The following is a 19,232-nucleotide window of genomic DNA, read 5'->3' on the forward strand; positions in this document are numbered from 1 at the left end:
TCTCATATACTTTTTTATATCTCTCTGTCCACCCCCCCCCCTTTTTTTCTCCCCCCCCCCCCCCCCCCCCGCCCCATTGCTTTTTTACTTATCACCTGGTTTTTAAAGGCTTTGGACTAATCTTCAACACATTGTATGCTTTTTCTTTTGATTTTACACTGTTCCCGACTCGCCTTATCAGCCATGGTTGCCTCGTCCTTCCCTTAGTATGTTTCCTCTTCCTTGGGATGAATTTCCACTGCACCACCTGAGTTACCTGCAGAAACTCCTGTTATTACTGTTCCAATGTCTTCCCAGCTGGGCTCCCCTTCCAATCAACTCTGGCCAACTCCACTCTCAGACTTTGTAGTTACGTTTAATCAATTGTAATATCATTACATCTGATTCCAGCTTCTCTGTGTTAAATTGCAGGGGGAGTTCTAAGATATTATGGCCACTGTCCTGAGGGGTTCCTTCACCTTAAGTAGTCTCCCCGAGTCTGCCTCACTACACATCCCCAAATCCAGAACTGCCTGTTAGCTATTGGGCTGTACCATAAGCTGCTCAAGAAACCATCTCATAGACATTCTACAAATTCTTTTACTTGTGATCACCTACCAACCTGATTTCCCCCATCTGCCTGCATGTCTCTAATGATTATTGTAATCATGCCTTTCTTACATATCTCTTCTATCTCCTGATTTAGTTTCTTCCCCACATTCTAACTACTGCTGGGAGGCCTGTACACAACTGCCATCAGTGTGTTTTTCACTTTGCGGTTGCTCAAATCCGTCTGCAAAAATTCTACACCTTCCTTCTGACTCTGGCAAGACTGCTACCTACTGACACTGACATTGTGTGAAGATAAGCTTTACTGGTGGACTTCTGAGAGTGATCATCATTGAACTGTATGGTGCCTATGATGTGGAGATGCTGGTGTTGGACTGGGATGGACAAAGTCAGAAGTCACACAACACCAGGTTATAGTCCAACAGGTTTTTTTTTTTAAAAATCACAACCTTTTAGAGCGCTGCTCCTTTGACAGTTGAAGTGATGAAGGTGCAGCAGTCTGAAAACTTGTGGTTTTAAATAAGCCTGTTGGGCTATAACCTGGTGTCGTGTTACTTCTGACTTTGTATGGTTACAAGCTGTGAAAAATCCATTTTTATCTGACCTTATTGCTACTTACTTAGCCTGCCTTCAAATGGTTGGAACGGTGTGGTCAAACCTGGATTAAATCTCCCAAACCACCTATTTTCAAAGCCTTGGGTATGCTATCGTCATATAAGTAGATGCAGAGTAGCCTAAATCCACAAATAAGATCTATGGGATACATTTGGAAGAGTTTTTATGCTACTAAATCTGAATCAAATGTATAACCACTAATGGTTACAATGTTGTTCAGAGAGATCATGTTGAAATAGAATTATATAACTTTATAGAATTTAACAGAATTGTACAGTACTAAAGGAGGCCATTTGACTATCATGAACGTACCAAGTCCCGAAAGAGCTACCCAGGTAGATCCATTCTCCAGCCCTATCTCAACACCTTCTAACTTCATCCATTTCAAACATATATCCAGCTCCCTTTTGAAACCACCAATGGAATCTACCTCCACCACACTCCTATGTGATGCATTCCAAATTCTAATCTAACAATTCTGAGTAAAGAATCATCGCACTCCTAGCCTGGTTGCTGACAATCTTGACGTTGTGATCCATAGTTAATGACTTGCTTACTAGTGGAAATTGAACATTCTCTTTCACCCTGTCAAAATTGTTCAGAATTTTGAACACCTCTTAAACTTCTCTGCTCCAAGGAGAACAAGCCCAAGCTCTAATATTCCCTTGTATCTAAAATCCTTCATTCTTGGTATCATTCTTGTATATGTTCCAACTTTCTTCTCCCCACATTAGCAACAAATTAATCTTGATTATGAAACTATCAAATATCGAGTATTTATGTTTCTAGGAAATTTAACATTGCTAAATAATTGGTATCTAAATGTTGGTAGGTAGGTGGTATTTCTGTTCAAACAGTGCAAAATTTCAGTCAAAGTAGGTAACCAATTACTAATTAACTAATTAAATATATAACATCAATCAGCATTTGTGCACAGACTGTTTGCAATTGTAATCCATATCAGATGGAATTATTACAGGCGTATTAATATAAATTGTTTAGAGCCACAATCCCGACCAGTGTTGAAACTTGGGTAAAATAAATCCTTGTGTTTAACTTTTTTGTTCCTGTATGTGTTTATGCGCACGTTTATTACAGTTTTGGCATTTTATGCTAGGTATTTTCTTAGGTTCCAAGTTTGTTTTAGGACAGTATGTCATCTCCAGCAGTACTAAGATATGTTTGAGGTAGTTGTTTAATTCTCAACCCTCTCTTACGAATCAGAAATGTCCCCTACTTGACGATTACCACAGCGTATCACTTACCTTGCATTAATATCTTGGAATTTGTGGTACTGATAGCAGGGCAGTCAGCATTTGCTGTCATTAATCCAGTGAAACTGACAGTAACATCTGTGAGCTGCGCATTTGTAGAACAACACTGAAATCTGGAAAATACTTCAGCGATTCTGCGTTTCTTCAGAGGATGTGCATTTGAGGCAGCTCCTGAATGCAACGACTGGGAAATCAATTAACTTACTGAGAATGTCCTCCCGAACACTTTTAGTCTAATTGTAAAACTGCTTGAGAAGTTGCATCTTGTTTTATGTTTTCCAACCAACCTGTCCAGAGATGTTATTACACACGCTGGGACAGGTGGGTCATGAGCCCAGGTTTCCTAACTCAGAGGCAGGGTCACTACCACTACTCCACAAGAGCCCTAACAGTGCATCTTGTTGACTTAGATGTAAGTGGGTTTTTAAATAATGTACTAACAACATCATTACTGTTAAACACCTTCACTGACCCTGGGAAGGCAATTTTATGTTTGTGGAAAGTCAGAATTCTCTATAATAAATTTACCATTCTAATTTTTAAAAAAATATTCACTCTTAATTTAGCTTTCAACTTAATCTAATCATCATTTATTTCGCTATCTGACATCTTAAATTAAATCAGCTTTCAAATTTGGACTCTTCAGTGCGATTGGCTGTTTGCTTGCCTGTTTTGGCACACCAAATCATCCCATCATCTTATAGCAGATTTAAAATTCTGTCAGGACTTGGGAGAGAAAAAAATTGCCACTAATCATTTCTTGTTGATGAAACTCCTTGCAGTCCTCTGACCTTACTTTTTTGCTGACTGCAAATCTAGGCCAGCAGCATTTTCTGAAAACCTACTTTGGACCTTAACTCCTAACATACTCATTCGAGAATCACAGGCTCTCTGCAAGCTTAAAAAAGAAAATCATCGACAAGAATTCACTTTGTCATAGATATATGCAAATTTAAGTCTGAAGACACACTGAACAGAGAATTTACTGAAAGCCATGGAGAGGAAGGAAATAAGTGTCATGTGGATTCTAAATATATTTTGTTTTCTTATCTTGTTTATGGGCATTATTTTACTTTTTCTTTTAACTATCTTAAAATGTGACAGTTTTCTAACCAAATGTTGAATAGCTGTACTGAAATTTAATCAAGATTTACATTCTTGAAATGCAATGCATCTGGTGTTGCAGTCAGTAGTGTTGCAGTTGTCATGTGTTTCTTTCAGTTTTTGCTGAAATTAGACCAAAGTGGAAAAAATAAAGTAGCTGACTGAGATTGTGTCACCTTATACATTTTAAAAGGAATTAAGCACATAATTAAAACCAATAAAACTATATTACTGAAAAAGATACATAAACCTTTAAGAAACAGTTCCATTTTCATTTACTTTTGATTGTCAGGATCACCAGTCGGAAGCCAGTTCTCCAGCCATCCACTTTGTCTCGTCACACATCGTTGGTTACTGAATGAAAAAATGTGCACTTGCTGGAAAATACCAAAGAATCCAACAATAATTGTGATAGCTTTTGACTGTTGATTCCATTGTTGTTGGTGACTGTCTTAACAGGAGTATCCGATCAGTTCCTTGAACCTGTTCTGCTATTCAGTCAGATAATGACTCACCTGTATCTTGACGCTCTTTACTCACTTTCGATCCGTATTCCCTATCTATCAAAAAGGTATTGAATCTCATGCTTTCAAGTTTCAATTAACCTAACATCCAGAAAATTCCGCAGAAAGGTTCCAGATTTCCATCATCTTTAGTGGATAAAAGTTGTTCTTGATATCAGTCCGAAATGGTCTACCTTTGACTTTAGTGTTATCCCTGTTGTTACGACCTTGCAAAGTTGAGCAATTATAAATTCCCTACCACAGGAAATAGTTTCTTCACATCTACACTATTGAAGCTCTTTTTATAATTTTAAACACTGTAAACAGTAAATGTGCAAGTAACAGCACAGGGAGTGAAGAAGGAAGAGAGAGGCCAATGTGAGCACAGGCAGTTTAGAGAATGAGGCAGCGGAGATAATAATGGGGAAACAGGAAATGGCAAAGGAGTAAAATAAATACTTTGTATTAGTCTTCACAGTGGAAGAGTCTAATATCATTTCAAATGCTTAAATAATTAAGGGGCAAAAGGAGGAAGGGAAATAAATGCAACTAGACTAGAGAAAAAGTGCTCAGGAAACAAATGGGGCTGAAAGCCACTAAGTCCCCTGGACCTGATGGGATGTATCCAAAGTACTAAAGCAAGTAGCTACAGAGAAAGTAAATGAACTGGTAGCAATCGTTTGAGAATCGTTAGATTATGAAAAAGTTCCAAAGAATTGGATCTCTCCCAATGCAACACTGTCATGTGAGAAGGTAAGGAGACAAAAAACAGGTAACTAGAGGTCAGTTGGCTTAACTTCTGTTGTTAGGAATATGTTAGTTTGCTTTAAAGCCTGGAATAGTAGCGCATTTACAAATTGATAATATGATTAAGCAAAGTAAGCATGCCTTAAAGGAGAAATTATGCCTGACACATTTTCTAGAATTCTTGGTAGAGGTAACTAATGGGATTGATAAAGGGGAAAGCAGTGGGTACAATTAGTTGGACTTTCAGAACATGTTTGATAAGGTACCAAGCTCGTGTAATGATAGAAAAAGGCAGCCCCAAATCGAAACAACTTTCTTATCCCTGTATTTACAACACAGTGAATTTAAAAATACCCCTCAAAATTGATCCAGTGGTTCCTAACCAGACTTCTTGAATAACCAATTCCAGAGAATGAGTTTATAGCTTAAACAAAAGAATTAATACTTTATTAATTCAGTATCTTTAACAGATTGAAGTTAACCTAGATAATTTAGATAATGTCTTTGATTTAAACCCAATCCCTTTGATTCTAGCCTCCACTCTCTCATAGACAGACATAGTTATGGGATAAATTAAAGAAAATGTAACTGGCCAGTTCACTTAAGCAGTTTCCATGCAGGGTCGTAACATCGGCACGTGGGTTTAGATCTAACTTGATTTCAGAAGACATCAGTAAATGCAAATAGCTTTGATTAGGCTCCAAGGAACATTTATTTAATTCTTAAAACTGAGATTCTATTCTTTGAACTTTTGCTAAGATCATAATGGGAAGGTAACCAGAGAGCAATCAGATCTCCTTGCAGCTTTGGCAGACACAATACTTCTGACTTAAACACATTTCAAAACCAGTTCAAACTTTGGTTTCTGTTTGTTGGCCTGGTTGACATTGGTCTCCTGTGAGGACCCAGTTAACACTGAAACCTGTGCTTCTTGTTTGAACATGATGCCTCCATAAAGTTCTTTGAACAAGAATTAACCTGCAATTACCTTCTAGGCTTGGCCTCAAACAAATATCAGTTGTTTGTTTGTTTATCAAAGAAAAAAATCAAGCTGTTGCTCACAGACCAAATGTCACAGTTCGCAGCTCCAAACCAAAAATAATAAAAGTTTTAAACAATGAAGATCTCAACATCAGGCTACATATAAGCTAAGAATCTATGGTGTTGGATGTAGTATGTAAGCATGGATAGAGGTTTGGCTAACTGACAGAAGACAGAGTTGGGAAAAGGAAGGCATTTTCAGTATGGCATCTGTAACTAGCAAAATGCCACATAGATCAGTGCTGGGGCCACAATTATTTACAACATAAATGAGGAACATTAATGTACCAGAGTCAAGTTTGTGGATGACACAAAAATAGATGAGAAGGCAAGCACTGAGAATGACAGAGTCTGCAGAAGGATACAGACAGGTTTCATGAGTGGGCAAAAATGTGACAGAATCAATACAATATGAGAATATATGAGGTTATGCACTTTGACAGGATGAACAGAGGAGCTGAATATTATTTAAGTAGAGAAAGACCGCAACAAAGCTACAGAACAAAGGGATTTGGAGGTACTTGGGCACTAATCACCAACAAGCTAGCATCCAAGTTCAACAGGTAATAGGGAAAGCAAATGGTATACTAGATATATTAGCAAGAGTGTTGAGAGAAAGTTCACTACGCTGATCCTGTCTTTGTGAGGAGAATGTCAGTTGGGCTTGTAGTCATTTGAATTTAGAAGAATGAGAAGCAAACCTGTTGAAACATACAAGATTTTTTGGGGACTTGCCAGAGTAGATGTGTAAAAGTTTTTTTTTCCCTTTGTGGGAGAGTCTAAGACCAGAAGGCATATTCTCAGGGTAGGGGATGGCCCATTTAAAACAGGTAAGAAGGAATTTCTTCTGTGGAATTGTTTACTGCAGAGTACGGTTAAGGCTGCGATGGACAGTTTTTCTTAATCACTAAGGGAATAAAGGGTTGTAAAGGAAAATCAGGAAGGTGGAGTTGAGGATTATTAGTTCAGCCATGATCTCATTGAATGACCGAGCACTCAATTGACTGAGTGGCCTAATGCTGCTGCTACATCTAATGATCTTGTAGGATCACCTCCCAGCCTTCTAACCTCAAAATCAGGCTAAGTTAGTGCAATCTATTCTTTTAATTTAGCCCTGTTATCATGCTGCAAAGAGATTTCCTCCTTAAGGATTTTATTTTTGTTTTTAAAATTCACTCAACAGACATTGGTAAATATTGAAGTTCATTTAAAAAGTTCAATTAATGTCATGAACCACGGAAGTGAAGCACACGTAGTTTATCAATTGTTGCCTCTTCCATTTTGACACGATCATTTCATTTTTCAAAGAATTGTAATCACTGCATCCTGATGATTAACAGGACATGATTGTGTTAAAGTGTGTCTTGATAATGCTTATCCTGCACTGTTAATTTCATGGGTAACTCTGGTGTAGAATAGAAAGTTAAGTTTGTAGTTTGTTAGAATTGTAAGCGAAATGAGAGTGTTAGTCTCTTGCTTGCCATGTTGTGATTTGAACTCAGTCTGGGTACTGTAATTCTTTTCTTTCTCCTGTGATAGTGGGCTGCATATGAAAGTACAACAAGATTACAATCAATAATTGCTTGGTAGCTTAGCTTAGGTTGTTGGGATACCACAGTGATCTGTTATGATTATAATATTTGGTGTCATTAAAATATTAATGATTAATATTTAATAATTTACAGCCGAAGGAGAAAATTTAAGTTTGTGACAGGTTGCCAACTTTAAAGGGACGACTGGATCTATATTTGAAGCAGAAAGAATGGGGCAGTGGATTAGTTTTGAGTTCTTTTAATAAAGAAGACACAAATGGCCAACTGACCTCCCCTTGTGTAAATTTGTGTACTTTTCTTTGTAACTTCAATCTAGTTGTGGAAAACCATTTCTCTTTGCAATCTGAGGGAGAAAAGTATCAGTGGCAATCAACATTACTGATGTCTTGTCTCTTGCTTCTAGAGAAATGGCCAACCTCAACTGATAGTGTGACCTTTTTATTTATTCATGGGATGAGGGTGTCGCAGGCCAGGCCAGCATTTATTGCCCATCCCTAATTGCCCAGAGGGCAGTTAGGAGTCAACCATATTGCTGTGGGTCTGGAATCACATGAAGGCCAGGCCAGGTAAGGATGACAGTTTCCTTCCCTAAAGAATGTTAGTGAACCAGATGGGTTTTTCCAGCAATCAACAATGGTTTCATAGCCATCGTTAGACCCTTAATTCCAGATTCAAATTCCACTATCTGCAATGTTGGTATTTGAACCTGGATCCCCAGAACATTAACTGAGTTTCTGCATTAACAGCCTAGTAATAATACCAGTAGGCCATTATCTCTGCAGACCTGTCTCCTGTAGACAGTGTTGCAGTGTAAGTATACCATAAAACAGCTGCATGTGTTCCTTTAAGTTAATGCTTGTGACATGTTTGCTGCTATTGGCAGCTGGGAATGTCTGTGCAAATGCAATTTCTTGTGAAAAAGTGTGTCAGGCACACTTTGTAAGCCACTGTGCCTCCTGCAGCAATGTTTTACTGGCTATGTTTGATTCAAGCGGCAAGCTGCTTCGCATTTAAATTGAAAACTGATATGGGTAGGCGGTTGTGCAGTATCTTTTTCAAGTTTGACAGTTGCTGAAAACACCAAGCTCCAACCTTAAGGGGGATTATAACTACCTTTCCAGTTTATTTATTACAAGGATAGTTTGTTCTAATGTGTAAAGATATTTGAGATTTTAACTATGCTACAAACTTCATTCTTACCAGATGGCCTTTTACAAAAGTAATATTCTCAAAACATCACCATGTCTCATTGAAACTAGTGGGGAGAGGTTTTATTTAAATTCATCTAATGTTTGGTATTGAAGGCTAGTTTCTGTGTATAATCCCTTATTTTCCTTGAAGGTGGTAGTGAGCTGCCTGCTTAAATTTCTCCCATCTAAATAATGTACATATCCGCATTGTGATGTTTGGGAATTCCAGGTCTTTATCTCAGTGACAGTAAGGTGATGGAATATAGTTCAGTCAGGATGATGTGTGGCTTGGAGGTGCATCTGCAGGGCGGTGGTGTTTCCACACTCCTGCTGCCCTCGTGTTTAGTGATAGGGGTTGCAGGTTTAGAGATGCTGTCGAGGAGACTTGGTGAGTTGCTGTAGAGCATCTTGTGGTGATGAGCACTGGTGGTGGAAGGAAAGAACGTTTAAGGTTATGGATGGGTGCCAGGTTTCTTGAACCATATGGCTGCATGTGTACACATAGGTTGAGAGTATTCCATCGCATTTCTGACTGATGTGCCTCGGGTAGTCAGGCAGTGAGTTACTTGTCACAAAATTCCTAGCCTTTGATCTGCTGTATAGCCTTGTTATTTCATATTAACTTCCTGGTCATTGATGATCCCTGGCAGTTTGAGGGGGAAATTCAATGATAGTAATGCTATTGAAACATGAAGCTTAACTATCCAGTCGATGCCATGTATTCCTGATGGGTGTAAAGAAGGAATATTTAATACTTTGAAGTACAGTAACTTAAATGACCCAGCAAAATTGATAATTAATGTTAGACAAATTGAATGATCAGGTAATTATCGCTAGATTACTCAATTAAGAGGAATGAACTGTACTGGGAAGTTCAATTTGTGCTGCAACAGCAAGTGAGGCTTTGTTGGAGCACCACCTAGTGTTAAAAGTGAGATATTACAGAAAAATAACAAACATTAATTTCTTCAAGTTGCATGCAGGTTTTCCCATGTTCTGCTAAGACTTCTATATCTCCATGAGATTTCCGTCATGGGTGGCACATGTTAGCACTGCTGCCTCAGTGCCAGGGACCTAAGTTCGATTCCACCGTTGGGTAACTGTCTGAGTGGAGTTTGCACATTCTCCCCATGTTTGGATGGGTTTTCTCCAGGCACCTGTTTCCTCCACAGTCCAGACATGTGCAGGTTAGGTGGTTTGGCCATGGGAAATGCGGGGTTAGAGGGATAGGGTAGAGAGGTGGGTCGGTTTGGACTTGATGGGCCGAATGGCCTGCTTCCACAATGTAGGGATACTATGATCACCAATGACCTTTCCTCAATAAGATCAGAAGTGGGGATGTTCACTGAAGTTGAATGGCATTACCATCACTGAAACCCCACGATCAACATCTGAAGGGATTACTACTGACCAGAAATTAAACTGGATTAGCTGTATAAATATTGTGCTAACGATATAAGGTCATAGTCTAGGAGGCCTTGTCTGCAGTTTGCTCGCTTGTTATTGACGAGCCACAATGGCACCACATCCACAAGCATTTGTTCCTTCCGCTACCAATCGTCAGCAGCGGCAATGTGTGCTATTTACGAAATGTACTGGAGAAACTCACCAATTCTCCTTAGCCAGTACCTTCCAAACTCTCAACCACTAGCATCTAGAAGAAAAACGGCAGCAGATACATGGGAAAGTTGGAGGTGGTGTTCCTTCCGGGTCACTCACTAAACTGATGTGAAAAATATCACTTTTAATGTCGCTGGGTCAAAATCTTGGAACTTCCTCACTATCAACATTGTGAGTGTACCCACAACATGTGGACTGCAGTGGTTCAAGAAGCAGCTCATCACCATATTCTTGAGAGCAACTGGGGATGGGAAATAAATGTTGGTCCAACCAGCAATACCTGTGTTGCAACAATGAAACAAAAAATCTGCATTCTGAGAGGACTTATTAGAATGGCTGTTGGAATACCAAATAGATTAGGCTGAGACACTGGTTGTGTTTTATATCTCTGTCAAGAGGCATATTGGGAGCATTATTCCTACCTTCAACCAGACTGTAGATCTTGTGTTTTTTGCACTCAACATATATATTTAAAAATTCTTTTCGGAACTGCACTTGATTCCAACAACTTTAAATGATTGCCTTATGTTAAGATGTAATGGAAGCTGTTTGCATATGAATTAAGACTATGTGCAGCTTCCCAGTTAAAGTATTAGACCCAAGGATATTTAGGGTGCATTATCTGTTAGAAAGCTTTCAGGTTTGGTTGGAGATAACCAGGTGTAGAGCTGGATGAACACAGCAGGCCAAGCAGCATCAAAGGAGCAGGAAGGCTGATGTTTTGGGCCTAGACCCTCCTTCAGAAATGGGGGAGGGGAAGGGGGTTCTGAAATAAATAGGGAGCGAGGGGGAGGCGGATAGAAGATGGATAGAGGAGAAGATAGGTGGAGAGGAGACAGACAGGTCAAAGAGGCGGGGATGGAGCCAGTAAAGGTGAGTATAGGTGGGGAGTTAGGGAGGAGATAGGTCAGTCCAGGGAGGACGGACAGGTCAAGGGGGCGGGATGAGGTTAGTAGGTAGGAGATGGGGGTGGGGCTTGAGGTGGGAGGAGGGGACAGGTGGGAGGAAGGACAGGTTAGGGAGGCGGGGACGAGCTGGGCTGGTTTTGGGATGCGGTAGTGGGAGGGGAGATTTTGAAGCTTGTGAAGTCCACATTGATACCATTGGGCTGCAGGGTTCCCAAGCGGAATATGAGGTGCTGTTCCTGCAATCTTTGGGTGGCATCGTTGTGGCACTGCAGGAGGCCCAGGATGGACATGTTGTCTGAAGAATGGGAGGGGGAGTTGAAATGGTTCACGACTGGGAGATGCAGTTGTTTGGTGCGAACCGAGCGTAGGTGTTCTGCAAAGCGGTCCCCAAGCCTCTGCTTGGTTTCCCCGATGTAGAGGAGGCCACAACAGGAACAGTGGATGCAGTATACCACATTAGCAGATGTGCAGATGAAGATCTGCTTGATGTGGAAAGTCTTCTTGGGGCCTGGGATGGGGAGGTGTGGGGGCAGGTGTAGCACTTCCTGCGGTTGCAGGGAAAAGTGCCGGGTGTGGTGGGGCTGGAGGGGAGTGTGGAGCGGACAAAGGAGTCACGGAGAGAGTGGTCCCTCCGGAAAGCAGATAAGGGTGGGGAGGAAAAAATGTCTTTGGTGGTGGGGTCGGACCCCCCGTTACATTGATGACTGTATCGGCGCTGCCTCGTGCTCCCATGAGGAACTCGAACAGTTCACCCAATTCACCAACACCTTCCACCCCAACCTTAAGTTCACCTGCACCATCTCTAATACTTCTCTCTCCTTCCTGGACCTCTCTGTTTCCATCTCTGGCAACCACCTAGAAACCAATATCCATTTCAAGCCCATCGACTCCCACAGCTATCTAGAATATACCTCCTCCCACCCACCTTCCTGCAAAATGCCATCCCCTATTCCCAATTCCTTCGCCTCTGCCGCATCTGCTCCCAGGATGAGGCATTCCACTCCCATAAAGTCCCCCCCCTCAGTGGTGGAGAACGCCCTCGACCGTGTCTCCCGCATTTCCCGCAACTCATCCCTCACAGCCCCTCCCCGCAATAACAACCAAAACAGAATCCCCCTCGTCCTCATGTACCACCCCACCAATCTCCGGATCCAACGCATCATCCTCCAACACTTCTGCCATCTGCAATCCGACCCCACCACCAAAGACATTTTTTCCTCCCCACCCTTATCTGCTTTCCGGAGGGACCACTCTCTCCGTGACTCCCTTGTCCGCTCCACACTCCCCTCCAGCCCCACCACACCCGGCACTTTTCCCTGCAACTGCAGGAAGTGCTACACCTGCCCCTACACCTCCCCCTCACCCCCATCCCAGACCCCAAGAAGACTTTCCACATCAAGCAGATGTTCACCTGCACATCTGCTAATGTGGTATACTGCATCCGCTCTTCCCGTTGTGGCCTCCTCTACATCGGGGAAACCAAGCAGAGGCTTGGGGACCGCTTTGCAGAACACCTACGCTCGGTTCGCAATAAACAACTGCACCTCCCAGTCGCGAACCATTTCAACTCCCCCTCCTATTCCTCAGACGACATGTCCATCCTGGGCCTCCTGCAGTACCACAACGATGCCGTCCGAAGGTTGCAGGAACAGCACCTCATATTCTGCTTGGGAACCGTGCAGCCCAATGGTATCAATGTGGACTTCACAAGCTTCAAAATCTCCCCTTCCCCTACCGCATCCCAAAACCAGCCCAGCTCGTCCCTAACCTGTCCTTCCTCCCACCTATCCCCTCCTCCCATCTCCTACCTACTAACCTCATCCCGCCCCCTTGACCTGTCCGTCCTCCCTGGACTGACCTATCTCCTCCTAACTTCCCACCTACACTCCCCTTTACTGGCTCCATCCCCGCCTCTTTGACCTGTCTGTCTCCTCTCCACCTATCTTCTCTTCTATCCATCTTCTATCTGCCTCCCCCTCGCTCCCTATTTATTTCAGAACCCCCTTCCCCTCCCCCATTTCTGAAGAAGAGTCTAGGCCCGAAACGTCAGCCTTCTTGCTCCTCTGATGCTGCTTGGCCTGCTGTGTTCATCCAGCTTGTTATCACAGATTCTCCAGCATCTGCAGTTCCTACTATCTCTGAAACAGGTTTGGTTTGAGATTTGTTTATCCCACCAAAGGATCAGGAACAGGCCATTCAGCCCCTCAAGCTTGTCCTGCAATTAAGTAACATTATGGTTAAAATGCAGCCTAACTCCAAATACCCCGCCTTTGGCCCAAATCCCTTAAAATGTTTGATTAGCAAATATGTGTCTATCTTGGATTTAAAATTAACAACTGATCTCACATTCACTGCTGTTTGTGGAAGAGTTCCAAACATCAACCACCCTTTGTATGTGTAAGTGCTTCCTTACATCTCTCCTGATAGGTCTGACCCTAATTTTCAGACTATGCACCCTAGTCCTCGAATCATCAACCCCAAAAATATTTTATCTACCCTCATGTTTATACCTTGAAGACTTTGATTAGATCACCCCTTAACGGTCTAAATTCTAGAGAAAATAGGTCTGATGTGTATAATCTCTCCTTGTCGCTTAAACCCTGAAAACCAGGTATCATTCTTGTAAAGTGCTCCCTCCAAGGCCAATATATCCTTCCTCTGTGTGGTGCCCAGGTGTGCTCTCAGTTCTTCAAATGGGGACCTAACCAGTATTTTATATAACTGCAGCATAACCTCTGCATCCTTACAATCCAGTCCTCTAGATACAAAGGGCAGCACTCCATTATCTATCTTGATTGTTTCCTTTACCTGTTCATGGCAGTTTGAAGATCTGTGCACCTGAACCCCTAGGTCTTTTTGGACATCCACTGTATTTGACTTCATACGTTCTAGAAAATACCCTGACCTATCCTTTCTCGGTCCAATATGGATAACCTCACACTTGCTTACATTGAACAACATCTGCTCAGTTTTTCCCATTCACCTAGTTTATCAATATCCCTTTGTAATTTTATGCCATAATCTACATTGTCTACAGTTCTATCTCACTTTGTGTCATCAGCAAATTTGGATATATGACTGTCTAGGCTATTATCCAAATCATTTATGAATGACATGAATAATTAAGAGCCTAACACAGATCCTTACGGGACACTGCTGGTCACACCCTGTCAATTTTGAGTACCTAGCCAATATCCCTACTTTCTGTCACCTGCACTCAACCAGTTTCCCAACCATATCAGTAATTTGCCCTCAATTTCATGGGCTTATACCTTCGTTAACTGTCTCTTATGTGAAACTTGAGCAAATGCCTTTTTTAAGTCCATACACACAACTTCCATAGACGTTTCCCTGTCGACTACTTCAATCACCTTTTCAAAAAAATTTGATGAGGTTTGTCGGGCATACCTGCTGTCATGAATCCATGCTGCTCACCCTGACTAACTGAAAATTTTCAAGGTGTTCAGTTACCCAACCCTTGGTCATATATTAGAACAATTTACCCACCGTAGATGTTAGGCTCATTGATCTGTAATTCTCTGGTTTTCCTCTTTCGCTTTTCTTAAAAAGTAGAGTGACGTGCAGTTTTCTGATCCAGATGGACACCCCCTGTATCCAGGGAACTCTGAAAGATTATAGATAGGTTGTCTACAATGTGCTAGCTACTTCCTTTAACACCATCAAATGGAAACCGTCAGATCTTAGAGATTTGTCTCTAATTTTATTAAGTTCCTCATCACCAATGTTTTACTTATGCAGCCTCAGTTTCTGACTCATTATTAATTTCCTTGAGACCTCTGGCAATCTAATCTACTATAAGTACTGAGGCAAAGTAATTATTCAGTGTGCCTACCATTTCCTCATAGTAATTGACAATAGTTCTACCTTCAGTCTTTAGCAGGCCAACATTGCTGCTGCCCATCTGCTCTCTCTTTATGTAACTATAAAATTGCTTAGTGATTTTGATGTCTCTTGCATCAGTGACCACCAGTTGATGAATTGGAATTGAGATTGCAAAATTTTAAATTGAATTAGCTTTATTGTCAAATGAGTACAGTGAAAAGCTGATAGGATGGCACTATAAATGGTGACCTAAGTACAAAGTACCTAGGTACAATCCTTTGTTATAGAATAGAGAAATGACCAAAAAAGTTGATTACAGCAATACACGGTATAACCGTAGGTCAGAATGTCATAGAAACCAGAAGTTAAAAAGACAACCGTCACAGCCTGTCTCCAAGGGCTTCCGCGGCAGACCAGCACAGGGGGCCTCCACAGGTCTGCCACCACACACCGCACTAGACTGCCGCTGCCAGTCCACACAGGGCTGCTGGTCGCTGGCATCCTTGCTTTGGGCCACTGACTGCCATCCATGCTTCGGAGGCCAGAGGGGAGTCCGAGTCCGAGAGAAAGGAGGAAAAGAGGGAGAAAAGAACGGGCAGAGCAGAGCTCCAGCTGAAGCATCCTACTTTGCTGCCATCTTACTGGAAGTCTACATCAAACATGATAAACAAAAGAAACTTGTATATAGTTTACTCTGTTGACTTTGATTAATGCATACAGTTTGAATATTGCCAGTTCATTTTATTTTGGAAACTTTCTTCGACTGGCTCCAGTATTAGTTTCTGCTTCACTCCTGTGAAAACCCAGCTAAAGTATCCAATGAGCTTGATGTATTCAACAGCCATCTTTGAAGCCTGCACTTTTGTGACAAACCTTGAATAATCCTAATATATTTTAACCACTGGTACTTTAAGGAATAGTTTTTAATCTGTTTTTACATGCATGATTTTATCTGCATCTGATATCTTGAGCGCTCTGAGATTGTCTATAAAATTGGGGAAGGAGGAAATTCCAAGCAAATTTTTTGACCTAGGTAGATTATGAATTTGAATAACAGATGAGTGAGGGTTGTTTGATCTTAGCTACAATGTTTCAGAATAGAGGATGCCTGTTGGTTGTTGCTGCACTTTGTTAAAAATACAGAGACAAAGCAAACAAAAATCAATAATTGTATTTTGGGAAGTTTCCTTCAGTCTTCTAATAGCAATGTCTTTTTCTGCAGACAAGACTGAGAAATATGATTCCCGAGATGTTGAAAGACTAAAACAAGATGATGGCTGGCTTGAGAGTTATCTGCAGTGGAGACATCACAATGTGGATGACACGTTGAAAATGATCGATGACAGCTTTCAATGGAGAAAAGAATTTTCAGTTCATGGTAAGTTGCTACCAATATGGAAATATATGTAGGATAACAATTACTCCATTCTTTTCAGTATATCTTAAACCTGGCTGCAAGATCAATTGTCTATACTGACATTTGTTCTGACTACATCTTATTGAGAAGACAAAGGCTTGCAATTTTTACCATCTGACTAACATACTATATGCCTTGGAAATGTCTTATAACATATCATTGCAGTAAATTTATTTTCAGTGGTAAATGGTATCCATTCTGCACGTAGCAAGACCCTGGAAGCTTCAATGAGGTAAATAAGCAGTGAAACTGTTGCTTGTTTCCCCCTCAACAAGCAGCACAAAGTTGGAGGGTTGGCTGTGGGTGAGGTGAGGTCAGGAGGAAACCATGATACTCTCTCCCTGTTCTTAATATTGACTAAAAATCAACATGTAGGAAATGCATGAAGCAAATCGGCAACTTAGAATGTGAATGATTTGTAGAAGGATAATGCTTAGTTTATGCAGGTAATATATTTCCACAGTAACTGGCACCACCAAAGTTACAGTTATTGAGTGCAAAGATTAAGGTTCCAGTTATTGTAGTAAAGGTGACACCAACTAACACGGCATAGGTATGAAGTTGTTCACATTTAAGAATCGTATTCTTCTAAAGTAGTTTCATGAGCTTTCAATTTAAAGATGTGCTTCAATGTTTTGTCAAAGTATTCAGCAAATGTCAGCACATGGGATATATATATAGTGCTCTTGTGAAAATTTAAATCAAGCTTTTGTATGATTGTTTCTACTTGTATGACAGATTTAAGTGAGTCCAACCTTCCTCAATGGACTTTTGAAACCGGAGCTGTTTATCTTCATGGATATGATAAAGAAGGCAACAAAATGTGTGAGTTAAAACTTGTTTATTTTGTCGTACAGTTTTTAGACTAGGTAGGTAAATGGAGTTAAGATACAGATGACCCTTGATCTTGTTGGAACGTACTTGGTGTGAAATGGCTTGTTATCTGGTCCTATGTCATGGCTGGCCATCTGTAAAATTGATTCTTCATCCTGGAGGTTTTACTTCCCTCAAACTTAGGGGGTTTTTTTTAAGGAAAATTGGCTGCATCTTTTGTTGATTTGAGTATTATTTTGATGATCCTGTATCATCTGATTTAAATGAAAGCAGGTTGAAATATGACACTTTTTTTCCTAACATTGTTTTCTAGATAACTACACATGCTTAAATTTTGATATAAGTAAACATTTGATTTTATAGTGATTAATTGCAGATAGCTTGCTGGTTCATCCTGCCACAGAATCAAGTGCAGGATTGTTTGGCCCCTATTCTGTCCTCGATTTTAAATGAGCGTCTCACTTAGTGCCATTCTGCTGTCTTCTCAGTATAACCTTGTCTATTCTTCCTTTTCAAATTGGCATCCATTTTCCTTTTGAAGGCATTGATTGACTTCCAACATATTCTCAGACAGTGCATTTCATAATTCAGCTGACTGCTGAGAGAAGCAAAAGTTTTTACAATCACTTTTTTACTTCTTTTATTAATGCTTTAAAGCTGTACTAATTACTACTTGACCCTTCTTGAGTAGAAATATTTTCTTTCTATTTGCTCTATCCAAAACTAATGATTTTGAATATTTCGATCAGACTTCCACCAGCCTTTTCTAAGAATGGCAATACCAGCTCCTTCAAGCTATCTTCACAGTTGAAATTTCTCATTCCCAGAGTATTCTCATAAATCTCGTTTGTGTGTCTCAAATGCGTTTGCGTTCCTCCTGAAGAGTATTCCGGAACTGCACGCAGTACTCCAGCTGAGGCCATTTTTTTTCTACCTGCATGTATCTCACCACTCAATGTTTTCCACAATTTGTTCTTTCTACACAGACTTCTGGGTTCTGTAGTTGGATGTTTAAATAGAAGAAAAAGTTATCCAGTAGAGGATAACTATGTGCAGAGTTTTCTGACCACACAACATACAGGGTTCATGGCTTACACTTCGCCAGCTTGAACTTCAATTACTGCCTATCTATTCAGTTCACCAATTCTCTGTCCTTTTGAAGTTCAACACTATCTTTGTCACAGTTTACAATGCTTGCAAGCTTTGCATCATCTGCAAATTTTGAAATTGTGCCCTCTACACCAAGGCCTAGATCGTTAATATATGTCAGGAAAAGCAAAGGTCTCAACTTTGGAGAAACTTCATTACAAATGTTATCCCAGCCTGGAAAACATCAGTTAACCATTACTATCATCTTTCTTATCATCAAGCCAATTTTTGTATTTATTTTCCTTCTGTACCTTTAGGGCTATAAACTAGATGTGGAAAATGCATACAAGCAGTCATGAATTTAAATTGTGCCAAATCAATTGGATGAGTAGTCTGAGCTATTTCAGACTTTGGCAAAGGACGAACTGTGTGTGCAACTGACTTTTCATTTGGTGTTACGTGAGTTTTTTTCACACATCCTAAAATGATCAAACTGCTTTTTGAGCATTCTGTTCAGTCAAGTTCTTGAAGCACAGAAAAATCCGTCATCTATTTAGGCCTAATTTGAAATTATCAGAAAGTAAGTTCATAAGGCATAGAAGCAGATGTAGACCATTCAGTGAGATCATAGCTGATCTGGTAGTCATTATCTCCAATTTTGTGTGTTTTCCCCATAACCCTCGGATTCATTATTGATTAAAAAATCTGTTTATCTCCACCTTATTGACCCAGACTTGACACCCTTGCGCAGTAAAGCATTCCACAGATTACTTCACTCTGAGAAGAGAAATCCCTCTTTATCTCTGTCTTAAATGGGCTATCCCTTTATTCTGAGTTATGCCCTTTGGTGCTGAACTCTCCCACAAGGGGAAATAACCTTTCCATATTTACCCTATTAGGTGCCCTAAACATTTTTTTGTGTTTTAATAAGATTGCCTCTCATTC

At 40.7% G+C, this 19,232-nt stretch overlaps 1 protein-coding gene across 3 annotated transcripts in view; it reads left to right on the top strand.

The window, feature by feature from the left end:
- mospd2 (motile sperm domain containing 2) overlaps window positions 1-19,232 on the top strand; it is a 74,790-nt gene that overhangs the window by 5,658 nt on the left and 49,900 nt on the right. For all 3 annotated transcript variants that reach the window (XM_048603096.1, XM_048603095.1, XM_048603094.1), the window contains exons 2-3: window positions 16,170-16,325; window positions 17,103-17,189. In XM_048603096.1, coding sequence (XP_048459053.1) covers window positions 16,280-16,325; window positions 17,103-17,189 — 133 coding nt within the window. In that variant the 5' untranslated portion in view covers window positions 16,170-16,279. The remainder of the gene's footprint in view (window positions 1-16,169; window positions 16,326-17,102; window positions 17,190-19,232) is intronic.

This window comes from Rhincodon typus, chromosome 11 (assembly GCF_021869965.1).
Source record: "Rhincodon typus isolate 14 chromosome 11, sRhiTyp1.1, whole genome shotgun sequence".
Classification (NCBI taxonomy): domain Eukaryota; kingdom Metazoa; phylum Chordata; class Chondrichthyes; order Orectolobiformes; family Rhincodontidae; genus Rhincodon; species Rhincodon typus.